Below are 13,040 nucleotides of genomic sequence, written 5' to 3' on the forward strand. Positions count from 1 at the left end.
AGTTTAAATCCATCATGGGAATTCCATTCTCCTTGACAGTGATTGGTTTAGGAATGGAAATGTGAGAGAATTCTGGCCAGTGAGATGTGAGGGATGACCTAGGGTTTTCAGAAAGAGCTTTCTACTCTCTATTCACCCTTGGATGGTATGTGCAAATATGCCAACTGGAGCAGCTGCAGCTCTTTTGCCACCCTGAAGACAGCAAGACAGAAAGCTGAAAGAGGGCCTGGAGAAAAGGCTCAGTGGTTAAGAGCACTTGCTCTCCCAGAGGCTACCAACTCATACCCATGTGCAACCCTAGTTCTGAGGGCTCTGCTGCCCTCTTCTGGCCTCAGTGAGCAACAGGTGTACATAGTGGTGGCAAAACACTAATATGCATTAAAAAAATTTTTTTTAAGCTGTAAGAATGTTGGTCCTTGATGTCTTCATTAGGCAGCCTAATTAAACAACACTGAAACTGAAGCCAAAATACCTCTGGACCCCTTAATTTTTTCCCCATTAAAAAAAAATTTATTTGGGGGGGGTCCAGAGGAGTTTTCTGGAGTTGGTTCTCTCCCACCCAGAGAGAACCAGAGGGTCCCAGAGGCTGAACTATGTTCATCAAGCCTTTACCTGCGGAGCCATCTTACCAGCCCTCTTAATGTTTTGACACTCCCACATGTATTTAAAAACTATCCGTTTCTCTCTCTGCCCTTTGCCATAGGTGGATTACATCACCGTGCTTTCAGACAGACACAAGAAAATCCAACTAAAAATTATCAGCTTGCCTGAGGTTCATGCAAGTGGGGGGCAGAGGAGGAATTACCACTCAGTAGTGAACATGAAATGGACTGACACACACAACCTTCTTCCACTTCTGTATGTTCCCTGAGCCAGTGGGTTCCTACTCCCAAAGTAACGTATAGGCTGTCGGCTAGAAAAGCGGAAGAAATAAACTCAAGCTGGCCCTAATGCAGACCCAGAATCCTAGCTACTCTAGAGACTGAAGGATCACGAGTTCAAGGTCTGCTTGGGCTACAAAGTTCCAGGCCAACTCAGGCCATTTAGACCTTATATTAGAAACAGTACAAGGGATATATATATGCTCAGTGGTAGAGAGCTTGCGCAGCATGTCTAATGCTGAAGCTCAAGTTCCAGGACTGCAAAATATAGATTCATTTTCCCCACCACTCTTCTGCCTCCTTCCCACTCCACGAACAGAGAAGGTGGTTTGGCAACATGCCAGTGGGTGCCCTAACATGGTGTCTACTTTTGTCACGGGGCTAAATGCCACACCTCATTACTCCAGCCTGGTGATTTCAGTGCCAAACAGTTAGCTCTGCAAATCTGAAATGTGGGATAGAAATGGTGAAGAACCCCTCACAGGATTCAGAAAGGCAGGCAGAAAGCAGATACTTAAACTCCATAATAGTGAGCTTGCAGAATTTAAATATGCATTAAAAACCTTTCGGGCATGGTGGCACACACCTTTAATCCCAGCACTTGGGAGGCAGAGGCAGACAGACGGATCCCTGTGAGTGCGAATCCAGGCCAGCTAGGGCTACAAGGGAGACCCTGTCTCAAAAAACAAACAAACCAACCCTTAAAGATTCGCCTTGAACTCACAAGATCCGCCTGCCTCTGCCTCCCAAGTGCTGGGGTGACCACCACGCCTAGCTGTGCATGCTTTTTGAAACAGCACCCTTACTTCTTAGGAAAGGAAATAAGTATGCAAAGGTGATTTACTGTGTAGTTTACAATCACAAACAAAATTGGGAACAACCCTGATGTTCCTTGTGAGGGGACAGAGTACCTACAATACATTCTTACAGTAAAGTACTATGACACCACTAACACTGATGAAGTAAAACAGACAAGGAATGCTATAGATTATGTTTAAAAGTAGGTAATAAAATAAGCCACACAGTCTCATTTTCATTAAAAAATATATATGTATAAAGCCATAGGAAGAGTCAAGAGGTACAGTTACACCAAAGCATTGAAAATGGTTATTTGGAGTATCAGAATTTCAGGTGGTTTAAATTTCTTTTCTGTGCATTTCCTACTTTCACATGCCATGAGGAATGTTCAATATGTGTAATATGTAATCCTCAAAACAGAGCAACATAGTTACAGAGGGAAATTGGGGCGGCTTAGACAAGGTGTCACTTTCAACACTGAAGACCTGGACATAACAAGGAGGTAGACTATGCCACTTGTTCCCACTGGGTTACGGCATGGCACGAAGGGACTCTACTCCCAGGGTTCTTTGAAGGCACCTGGAATCTTCTTCCCAGAGTGTCTGACCACCTTCTTAGTTGGGGCTAAGTATTGACAGACATCCAGCAGCTGCAGGAGCCCCAGACAGACAAAGGCTGGGATGCAGGTCCTCAGCGACTGTTTCAGAGCTGCCAAAGTGAAGATGGCCCCTGGAACAGAAAGGAAGAGTGCCCAGGGGATCCAAGAACTCAGGAGTTACAACCCAGGTTGACCCAGTCCAGCTCAAGCCCTCCCATTAAACTCCCCTCCACATCCCCTCTCCAAATAAGCAGGACCAAGAGCTGGAAGGCCTCTTGAATGCATACAGGCCCAAGGGAAAAGGGAGTAAAACAGAGATACAGAAACAGAAATACCCATCCAAGCAGCTCAGGTGGGTAGATGGGGTAGGGATGTGGAAACATTTTCCCCCTCAATGCTTCTTAATCCCAAAGCTACTGGAGGATTCAAATGGAGGCCCAGGGGTTGGTGGTGGTAGCATGGCAACGATCTGAAAATGAGGAAAGCTCTAGAAATGGAAAGTGTTTGGGGGGAGGGAGGAGTGACAGGCCAGGAGATGCGGAACAGCCCAAATGGGTCCAGCCTTTAAAGCAGCAACTGTCTTGGCACATTAGCGTGCCTGCCTGTGGAGCTTCTAGAGAAATTTTGTCTTGTTCAGGGGACTCCAGCTTCCCTGCTGGGTATGTCTGCTGCTGTGCTACTCCCTCAAGGAGCCTGTAGAGGAAGGTAGGAGCTCTGAGGTCACAATATATCCTTACATTGGAATACTATGCAGCCACAGAAACAATGGAAAAAGTGTATCTCACATGGATCAGAATTATAGTTCATTAAATTTCAAAAACATTTATCTTAGTCTCAAGATTATAGAAGATGTAGCAGAGCTGGAAGTGTTCCTGGTCCCGGAGAAAAGAGACGACAGCACAAAGAGAGAATAGCCTGATCTTTCCATCCGCCTCCCCAGGACCCCAATTCCCTAGGTCAATAGGCCCCCTTACCCATCATAAGCAGGGTCAAGACCAAATTACTGATCTCTCGCAGCACGGGTGAGCCCACGACCAGCAGGAACCCAGCCAGCAGTTCCAGCCACCCCACCGCTGTTTGGTAGTTTATGGGATCTGGCTGGTAGCCGAACAACTTCAATGGGAACACCTCAGCAAACTGCACGAACAGGGCTCTCTAGGAGTGGCAGGGAATGACCGTGAGCAGTGCTCCTCAAAGATGCACTGCCATGAGGCACCAGAGGCCTCTTCCCTGTGCCAGCTCCCCCAACAAAACAAGTATAGGTCAGATCCAGGTTTGAGGAGAGCCTGGTGAGAGGGCCACCCTGTGTGACTGAGCTTTGGAATCAGGAGAAGGGCAGGGGATGCTGCAGAGGTGGCCTGATTTCCTCACCAGACCTCTCCACATAGGATAACTCAGCCTCAAATCCCAGAAGGAAATGAAACTTGGGCCCTCCCCTTTAGGGCCAAGCCTTGGGAACTCTGCAGATTCTCTTTGTATTAGGCCTGGTTTGTATCCACCCTGCTGAACATTTGGAGGTAGGGTGAAAGGGCTCTTTAAACAGTTTCCACTTTCAATTGCCTATGCTAGGTCCTTTGGATCCCGAGGGAGTCCAAAGTAACACATCTGAGTCCTTTCCCTGGGTAAGATGACAGTTTCACCCTCAGGGCGACTGTGACTGTGCTCCAACCTCAGCTTTACCTCTCTTAACTCTGCCCTCCAAGGAAGCAACGCTGCCAGGCATGTCCAACCTTTTGATACTGTGATACTACATTGTCATCCACCAAGTTCACAAGAATGTCCACGCTGGAAAACCTCACAATCGAATGTTTCAGATCGTAAATTTTAAGATTAAGATCTGCGTTAGACTGCATTCATAGCGATCCTGGGGCATCTGCAGCCCCAGGACTGCAGGCTGGACGCACTTTCCGGGAGTTCAAGCTGTCTGGCTCAGCCACATCTGCCCCAAATAACCCACCACCCCAAGTGAGACGGGCATCCAGGCTTGGGAGGAAGCAATAGGCCTTCCCCAGAGGCTGGCTTATTTTAGGCCCTGGCGGAACTGGTGGGTCTTCTAGGAATAAGGAACTACACAGGCTGAAGACTCCAGCAAGATCCCCGTGGATTCCAGTTTAGGTGAGTCTAGTTGGGGCCCCGCCTCCTGACTGTGTCACTAACAGCAAACTGCATTTTACCCTCAGGGCGAGCTTCCCAGCTAAAAATGGAGATTGCTGGAGATTTCCCTGCACCTTCTTCCGGGTTCTGAGCCCTTCTACAGCTCTAAATCTGCCTGCGGACCATGCTCAGCCAAAAGCAGTGGTTCGTCTCCTCCCGTCCCCGAGGAACCCCGAGGAAGGCCCGGGCAGGAGGCGGCCCAGGGTACCAAGGCCAGAGCCCGCCGCCAGCCCGTGCAGCTCACCATCTGCTCCGAGGCAGGAGCGGAGATCGGGAAGAGCTTGGCCGCCCCGGTGAGTGCGAAGAAGCCTCCGAGCAGGACACGCAGGGCGCAGAGCACCAACTCCATGGCGACGCCTGCCCTGCGAAAGTTCACTCCCGCCGGCGGGCCGTTTCCTTACCCGCTCCCAACCGGAAGAGGGCTCGCGCCCTCCAGATCCTGCCTCCGAGGCCGGGTTCAGCAAGGCCCCAGCCCTTCTGCAGCGGAAGGAAATTGGGCAAGAGCTCGGTTCCCAAAGATCCAGCCTTCTTCCGTCCTATGCGTGCCATTAGCAGGGGAATCTGACCTACCACCCTACTGTGCAGCTGTAAAGAACTTAGGCACACGCGTTTGGAAAGTTACTTGTAAATCACTAAACTATACTCTTATGAGTCATAGACCAATAACCAGTAATTATAAGTTGTTCTTGTCCACATTTGTCTAAAATACCACACCCCAAGATCTCTCAGCTGATACTAAATGTAAAAGATGTTTTAAGGATTCAGTTACTTTGTTCCGACTATGGGTCAAACTGGACTAGATTTTGGTCTTAACCGCCCCGCCCCCACAATGTTTTTTTAAATCTATTAAACAATGTTCAAGGAGCTCTGATAACACTTGACATTAACATCCCAATGTGCATAAATAAAGTTTTAAACAGTCATGCAATCGCATGCAGTCTGGGGCTGCTTTTGTACTGCAACTGCACAGCAGTGGCCACAATTTTTACTATCTGACCTTTTATGTAAAGCCAAGGAGGTGGACCACACCAGTACTTAGGAAGGCTGAGGCAGAGGACTGGTAAGAGTTCAAAGTCATCCCGGGCTATACAGTGAGGGTTACATAGCAAGTACAACCTCAAAAACAACAAACAGAAAAAGTGTTTTGTTTTTGTTTTCTTCCATCTAGTGGTTCAGAGAAGCCCCCAAACAGGAGCTCAGACTTTCCTGCTGCTTCCCAAGCTGCTCAGCTCTGATTCCACCTAACCATAACCTCTGGGAGTTCTAGCTGGCTGGAGACTAAAACTTCCCAGGTCTAAGTGCAAACTGAACATTAGATTGTGTTACTGTTTTAAGACAGTCTTGAGGCTGTGAAGGAGGGCACGGTCACAGGCCTCACTGAGCTCTGCTTTGTCCCTCTCTAGATCTATGTTTGCACCTTTTTTCTCCTGCGTCACTTTCTCTGGCTATCACCCTGGATTCCAGGAAGGACAGAATTGATTGATAAACATCTTTACAATGAGGGACTAAAACTAGCCCAGGTAACATCAAACTTGGCAGGACAGGATCACCCCTCAAAAGAGGGCAATTACCATTATGGTGACGCCACAGCCTGTAACAGTCACTTCACAGGAACCAGACTGTTCCCCTACAGTAGTGACGGCAATAACTTCTCTAGAACCAGAACGAGAAAATGATCAGACCACTGGCCTTACCCAGAGTACCTTCTGTCAGGCAAAATAAACAAACCTCCTTTGTTTCCTTTTTCTATAAAATTTCAAAGTCCCTGTTAGCCCCTGTTCTTCCCAACCTGGCCATGCTGACATAATCTTTCTCTATCCTTTACCACTACTCACCTCTAACTGGCATACTTCGATATACTGTCCTGGCTGATTTGTTGGGACACTCCCTGAGGACTACTCTGAAATTCCAAGAACAATCACCAATACAAAAGCTAAATTTTCTACCTTGTATTATTAAAATTACATGTAATTATGTATAAATTGCATAATTCTTAAATTCTTCTACAATAAAGGGAAAATTATTAAAAACAATCACTGAAAATGCAAATATACTAGTAAATTATATTTATGATACTTATACAAAATCTAACCCCAAACTATAGACTCTGATGAGCAATATGCACAATACTATTCTTTCTCCTTCACTAACTTTTCCATCCTTGGAACTAATGATGTGACTGCAAGTCTTAGGGCAGGGCCCCAAATCAACTGGTTTCTTTGTTTTGATGCAGTCAAAGCTGAAAAGGTAGCATCGCATAAATAGACAGTTGAAAAGGGCAGTAAAAATTTCATTGCCTTTCCATGCAGGTCTGGGTAACTTGTCTTTGCATTTATCCAAAACTGAGTTACAGACATTGATTTAAATGCTGACTGTAATCCTGTATCTGAAGATAACTCTGCTAGTTTTTCTTCTTCCGAGACAGTGAGATTGTTATTTTGATGTTTGGCAAAGGGATCAATTATCCACAAATTTCCTGAACGCAGGTCATCTTTTGGTGGGTAACAGTTGTGGACTATTTGAGAAAGTCCTTCCAGGTGCTCAAAGATAATGCTTGTGATTTTTCTCACATTTAAGTCTGATGCATCTGAGAACTCAGAAAATGAAGGGAACATGTCATAATCATCCTCCTGTGTGCGCTTCAACCACATTTTCAACTTTTTCTTAAACATATCAATTTTATTATACAGACTGAATATAGTGGTCATGGTTCCTTGGAGACTTGAATTTAATTTATTTATAAGTGAAAATATGTCTGCTAAATAAGCTAGCTTTGCAACCCATTCCTCATCATGAAAATACCTAGCCAAATCTGAATGCTTTTGATTTAAAAATATTTCAATTTCATGCCGAAGTTCAAATACTCTTGTTAAAATTCTCCCTCTTGACAGGCAACGTACTTCAGCATTAAGTGGTAAATTCACATGCTCGGCTCCCATCTCTTCACACAAAATTGTTAACATCCGTGAATCCAATGCATTGTTCTTTACAAAACTTAAAATTTGTGCTGACTGCAAAAGAATTTCGTGTAAGCACGGAGACAGCATCTCAGCTGCTAAGTGTTCTCGGTGAATGAAGCAATGTGTAAACGTCACAGTATGCTTGGCAATTTCTTGAATTTTTGACTTTAAACGAGAACTCCTGCCTGTCAGGCTTGCAAACCCATCTGTACAGAAACCAACACAGTGGCCCCAATTTAGAGATTTACTTTCAATATACTTATTTATCAGTTCAAATATTTCAACATCGGTGACTTGAGAAGGCATTTCGGTACAAAATAATAATTCTTCTTTTATATCACTGCAATAATAATCAATGAAACGAATATAGCACAAGAGAAGGGTGCTGTCTGCCACCTCTGATGACTCATCTAGCTGAAGGGCAAACCACTTGGACTCCCTGATCTTCTCAATTAGCTGCTCTTCAATGTCCGCAGACAGTTCATCAATCCTGTATCTGACTGCATGATTAGAAAGTGGGATGGTTTTCATTTTGTCTCCAGCACCTGAACCCCAAACTTCTGAACACGCTTCTACTAAATACGGTTTAATTAACTCTTCAGCAGTTGAGAACGGATTCTTCCTGGCAGCAGTTTGGAAAGCAACTGAATAGGAAGCTTTCACAAGTGACTTTTCAACCAGTGAACACTTCTTTAAAGAACTGTTTTGACATTCCATTTCAAGAGATTTTTGTTCAAAAAAATCTACTGGCTTATTTGCTAATTCTGAATGTTTTGTCTTCAAATGATGAGAAAGATTTCCTGGCTTGGTGCTTTCACTGGGTAAGATCTCTCCACAAATGACACACTGTGGCCTTCGTGAACTTTCTTTTGATCCAGTGCAGGTAACAAAACCAAATTTTAAATATTCTGTATCGTAAGCCTGGAAAAGACCTATTCTTTTTCTCTTGGCAGGTGGAGAGTCCAGTTCTGTATCGATTTCTCCATCAGGCAGATCTGAAGGGAATATTTGAATCACTGTGATGACATGAACATGTGATCTGATATGAACAGCTACATGTTATGCTATGCACAAATAAGCAATGTTCTTTATACTTTTCACACGTTTTAAAAATTTAGATTATTATTTAGATTTATTAAAAAATACACTGCCTTGGGGGCTGGAGAGATGGTTCAGTGGTTAAGAACACTGGTTGTCCTTGCAGAAGACCTGGGTTCTAATCCCAGCACCCACATGGCAGCTAACTGTCCGTAACTCCAGTTCCAGGGGATGCGACAGCCTCTTCTGACCTCCATGGGCATTGTACGACATGAGTGCACTTACCTACATGCAGGCAATACATGCGTACACATAAAATAAAAAATAATAAAAAAATTTTAAAAAATTACGTAACTCCAGTTCCAGGGGATGCGACAGCCTCTTCTGACCTCTGCAGGCACTGCACGACACGGTGCACTAACCTACATGCAGGCAATACATGCATACACATAAAATAAAAATAATAAAATATTTTAAAAAATATACTGCCTGGCATGGTGGTGCACACCTTTAATCCCAGCACTGGGGAAGCAGAGGCAGGCGGATCTCTGTGACTTCCAAGGCCAGCCTGGTCTACTTAGTTGACTTCTCGGCCAGCTGGGGCTATAGGGAGACAACACTGTCTCAAAAACACCAAAAAACAGACCAACAAAAGCCTCTGAATAAAGTTAAAGATAATATAATACCTCCATGTTGTCATTAAAAAGTGAGTTTCTCCTCTACCCCGTTTGGCAATTTACGGTAATAAAATTGTATGCTGTGGAAGATGCCTAAGTAATCCTAAGTATTCAGTAGATTAGTGGAATTAGGTTTGAAGTCCACAGAACACATAAAATTAAGAATAAATCAATAAAAAATGTCAGTGAGGGTATGGCCAAAGAGAACTCTATATATTGGTGATGGGAATAGAAGTGAATGAAACTTGTATAGAAATCAGTACAGACTTCTCTTAGAAAGTGAAAAATGGGGGCTGAAAGGACGGCTCATTGGTTAAGAGCACTGGCTGCTCTTGCAGAGAACTCGGGTTCGAGTCCCAGCTCCCACATGGTGCCTAACAGCCATCTGTAACTCCAGTTCCAAGGGACACCCTCTTCTGACTCCATGGGCATTGAACAACACAATGCACTTACATTCATGCATACATGCAGGCAGTACACTCATAACATAAAAATGATAATTTTTTTTTTTGTCTTTTTGAGACAGTGTCCCTGTAGCCCCAGCTGTCCTGGAACTCACTATGTAGACCAGGCTGGCTTTGAACTCACAGAGATCTGCCTGCCTCTGCCTCCTGAGTGCCTAGATTAAAGGCGTGTGCCACCATGCCCGGCTCTAACAAAATATTTTTTAAAAACTAAAAATAAACCAGGAGTGGTAGCATAGGCCTTTAATCCCAGCACCAGGAGGCAGAGGCAGGTAGATCTCTGTGAGTTCAAGGACAGCCTGGTCTACACAGAGTTCCGGGCCAGCTAGGGCTACAGAGAGAACCTATCTCAAAAAAAACCAAAAAAAAAAAAAAAAAAGCCTAAAAACAGATCTCCCATATGATCCAGGTATTTACCCAAAGGACTCTAATCAAGATATCACAGAGATATTTGCACATCAATGTCTACTGCAGCACTGTCCACAATAACTAAGTTATAGAACCAAGCTAGGTGTCTAATAGTAGAAGAATGGGTAAAGAAAATGAATATATATACACACAATGGAATGTTTTTCATCTCAAAAGAAGAGCAAAGTATGGCATCTGAAGGAAAATGGACACAGCTGCAAGATAACCATATTAAAGCAAAGTAAAATTATAGAATTTTACTGCATATGTAAAATGAAAGAAGTGAAGCTGTCTAGAACGAGGGGACAAACTGGAGTGCAGACAAGTGAGGGAAAGGGTAGTGGGATGAGGGGCTAGCCCCACTATACAGTATACACCTGCAGGAAAATATTTTTAATTAAATGTCAACCTGAATATCGAAATTTTCAAAATTAAACTTCAGCTGGCCTGGAACTCACTATGTAGACCAGGTTGGCCTTGAACTCACAGATCTCCACCTGCCTCTGCCTCCAGAGTGCTGGGACCAAAGGCGTGCACCACCAGGCCTGGCTAAAAGTAACTACTGACTTTAATATCCAGAGTCACTGGATAAGGGGAAGGAGAAATACATCCTCTCAAACACTGGTGTTTGGAGTATAAACAGATGTAATTTTTCAGTTGGCCTTGAACTTAATTAAGATCCTCCTGGTATAGTCCTCTGAATGAGCTGGGATTACAGGCATATACCATCACAGCTGCCTCACTCAAGACAGCAATTTGGCAAGAGATTTTGAAAGCTTTAAAAATCTATGATAAATAGGCTGAGAAGATGGTTCAGCAGGTAAAGTGCTTGCTATGCAGCATGAGGACCTGGGTTTGGAGCCTCAACGCTCATGTAAAAAGCTGGGCTGTGTTGTGTCCCTGTTCAGCATGGTAGAAGCCAGAGCAGTCTGCATCCTGATCTCCTATCAGCAATTTGGGTAACCTCTTCAGAGGATGGTGTGATAAGAATAAGAGGTAGGAACTGGCTAGGCAGTTAGGGAAAAAAAGACTCCAAAGAAAGTAGCCAGTTTCTTGGCTAAAAGTCATAATGTCCTTGGGCCACTTACCAACATACTATGTTCCAAAGGCCAAAACGTCAAAAGTATTTGGGAGCTCTTATCTAATCCCTAAAAGGATTTTAGGGTTACATCTTCAGAGGGGGGAATGTTAGAGTAGCAAAAAGCCCCATTTTAAAAGAAAGGAAAGGAAAGGAAGGGGAGGGGAGGGAAAGGAAAAAGGAAAGGAAGGGTACACAAAGTTGTCAAAAAAGTGATGGGGAGATATGGGAGGTGTTGGAGGGGAGGGAGTGGGCATGGATTTGATCAAAACACCTTATATGCTTGTATGAAATTCTCAACAAAGTTTTTTAAAAGTTAAAAACAAAAAGCTGGGCTTGGCAGTGCACACTTGTAATCCCAGCAATTGGGAGGTGGAGACAGGAGAATTCCAAGGGCTCACTGATCAACCAGTCTAGCCAATGGGTGAGTGGTGAGCTTCAGGTTCAGTAGGAGACCCTATCTCAAAAAATAAAGTGAAGAATGACAGAGGAAGACACCCACGCTGACCTCCAGCCTCCCTATCCACACAAATGGACATGCACATCCACTTCCACACATGCTTACCTCTCTCCCCCCCCCCCATCTCTCTTTCTCTCTGTTAAAAAGAATCCTAATGTAGGGCAAGGCATGGTGGATGGCACATTCCTATAATCCAACACTTCAGAGGTAGAGGCAGGAAGATCAAAAGTTTAAGGATGGTACATGTCAAGTTTGAGGTCAAAATGTGGTACTACATGAGAAAGAGAGAGAGTAGCAGGGTATGTTTAAATTTTTATAAATGTAAAATAGTTTCAATAGAATGTCAAATGACAAAATAGGTATAGAGAAAATAATCTGGTATTTAATCTAGAATTTTAAAAAATTGCACACACACATAGCAGACGTCCACAGATCCTTTACTACCTGCTATATATGAAAGTATACAGAAGTTTATGCACACAAGGGTATTATTAATTTTCTTTTCATTATTTTTTAATGTGTATGAGTGTATTGCCTGCATGTGTGTAAGTGCACCCATTTTGTGCAAAGCCTACAGAGGTCAGAAGAGGGTGTTGGATGCCCTGGAACTGGACTTAGGAACTGTTGTTAGCCACCATGTGGGTGCTGGGATCTAAACCCGGGTCCTCTACAAGAGCAGCCAGTGCTCTTCACCACTGAGCCATCTCTCCAGCCCCATAAGAGTATTATTTTAACAGGAATATTAAATAATAAAATTTCCTGACTAAAAGAGTTCTCTTAGACTCCTACCAAAGGAAAGGCACCCTATGTACTTTTAACATAATAAGCTTTATTTATTTAGAGACGGTATCCTGCTATGTAGCCCAAGCTGGCCTTGAACTCAAAATTTTCCTGCCTCAGCTTTCCAAATTGCTAGAACTGTAGGAGTTTACCACTATATCCAGCTCCAGACTAAACTATATTTTAAATTTTACTCTGGAAAATAAAATTACGATTAAAAACAAAAGAGGCAGAGGGTATAGCTCGGTGGTAAAATGCAATGCTTTGAACTCAATTCCCAGCACCATACACACCCCAAACAACAGTTTTGGCCAGAGCAGGCTACTAAAGTAACTGAAAACCTACGGAGTACAAGACTAACAGGAGTGGCCATTCACTGTGGCATTGTTTACAGTCTTTTCATGCATGAGTTCAAACAATTTTCCTGATCACTAATGCCACAGATCTATTATTTATTCTTTCAGTAACTGATAATTGAATGCAGAGCTAAAACAGAAAAAAGAACTAAGGCTCAACCAGTAGTGCTTTTTTTTTTTTTTTAATGTTTTATTTTTGGTCTTTTTAAAAAAATATTTTATTATTTTAATTTTATGAGTATGCGTATATTGCCTGCATGTAGTTAAGTGCACCCGTGTGGTACAATGCCTGCGGGGGGTCAGAAGAGGCTGTCAGATCCCCTGGGACTGGAGTTACAGATAGTAGTTAGCTGCCATGTGGGTGCTGTGATTCGAACCCAGGTGTTCT

At 43.7% G+C, this 13,040-nt stretch overlaps 2 protein-coding genes across 4 annotated transcripts in view; both read right to left on the reverse strand.

Annotated features, from left to right (window-relative positions):
- Positions 1–1,911: 1,911 nt before the first annotated feature.
- On the reverse strand, positions 1,912–4,812 carry Tmem35b (transmembrane protein 35B). The gene is made up of 3 exons (XM_008829237.3): positions 4,676–4,812; positions 3,252–3,432; positions 1,912–2,408 (listed from the first exon to the last, which is right to left on the reverse strand). Exons 1-3 carry the CDS (start codon positions 4,778–4,780, stop codon positions 2,233–2,235), a joined length of 462 nt encoding a protein of 153 aa, XP_008827459.1. The 5' UTR covers positions 4,781–4,812; the 3' UTR covers positions 1,912–2,232.
- A 1,716-nt stretch (positions 4,813–6,528) lies between these two features.
- Zmym6 (zinc finger MYM-type containing 6) overlaps positions 6,529–13,040 on the reverse strand; it is a 38,175-nt gene continuing 31,663 nt past the window's right edge. For all 3 annotated transcript variants that reach the window (XM_029561697.1, XM_008829238.3, XM_029561698.1), the window contains one exon: positions 6,529–8,386. In XM_029561697.1, coding sequence (XP_029417557.1) covers positions 6,561–8,386 — 1,826 coding nt within the window. In that variant the 3' untranslated portion in view covers positions 6,529–6,560. The remainder of the gene's footprint in view (positions 8,387–13,040) is intronic.

Source organism: Nannospalax galili, unplaced genomic scaffold, assembly GCF_000622305.1.
Source record: "Nannospalax galili isolate Female #2095 unplaced genomic scaffold, S.galili_v1.0 scaffold473, whole genome shotgun sequence".
Taxonomy (NCBI): Eukaryota; Metazoa; Chordata; class Mammalia; order Rodentia; family Spalacidae; genus Nannospalax; species Nannospalax galili.

Coding starts and splice junctions, on each gene's coding strand:
- Tmem35b (XM_008829237.3), bottom strand. CDS start 4,780: ATGGAGTTGGTGCTCTGCGCCCTGCGTGTCCTGCTCGGAGGCTTCTTC. Junction 3,433..4,675: donor CTCCTGCCTCGGAGCAGATG/GTGAGCTGCACG, acceptor TGCCACTCCTAG/AGAGCCCTGTTCGTGCAGTT. Junction 2,409..3,251: donor CTTGACCCTGCTTATGATGG/GTAAGGGGGCCT, acceptor TTTCTGTTCCAG/GGGCCATCTTCACTTTGGCA.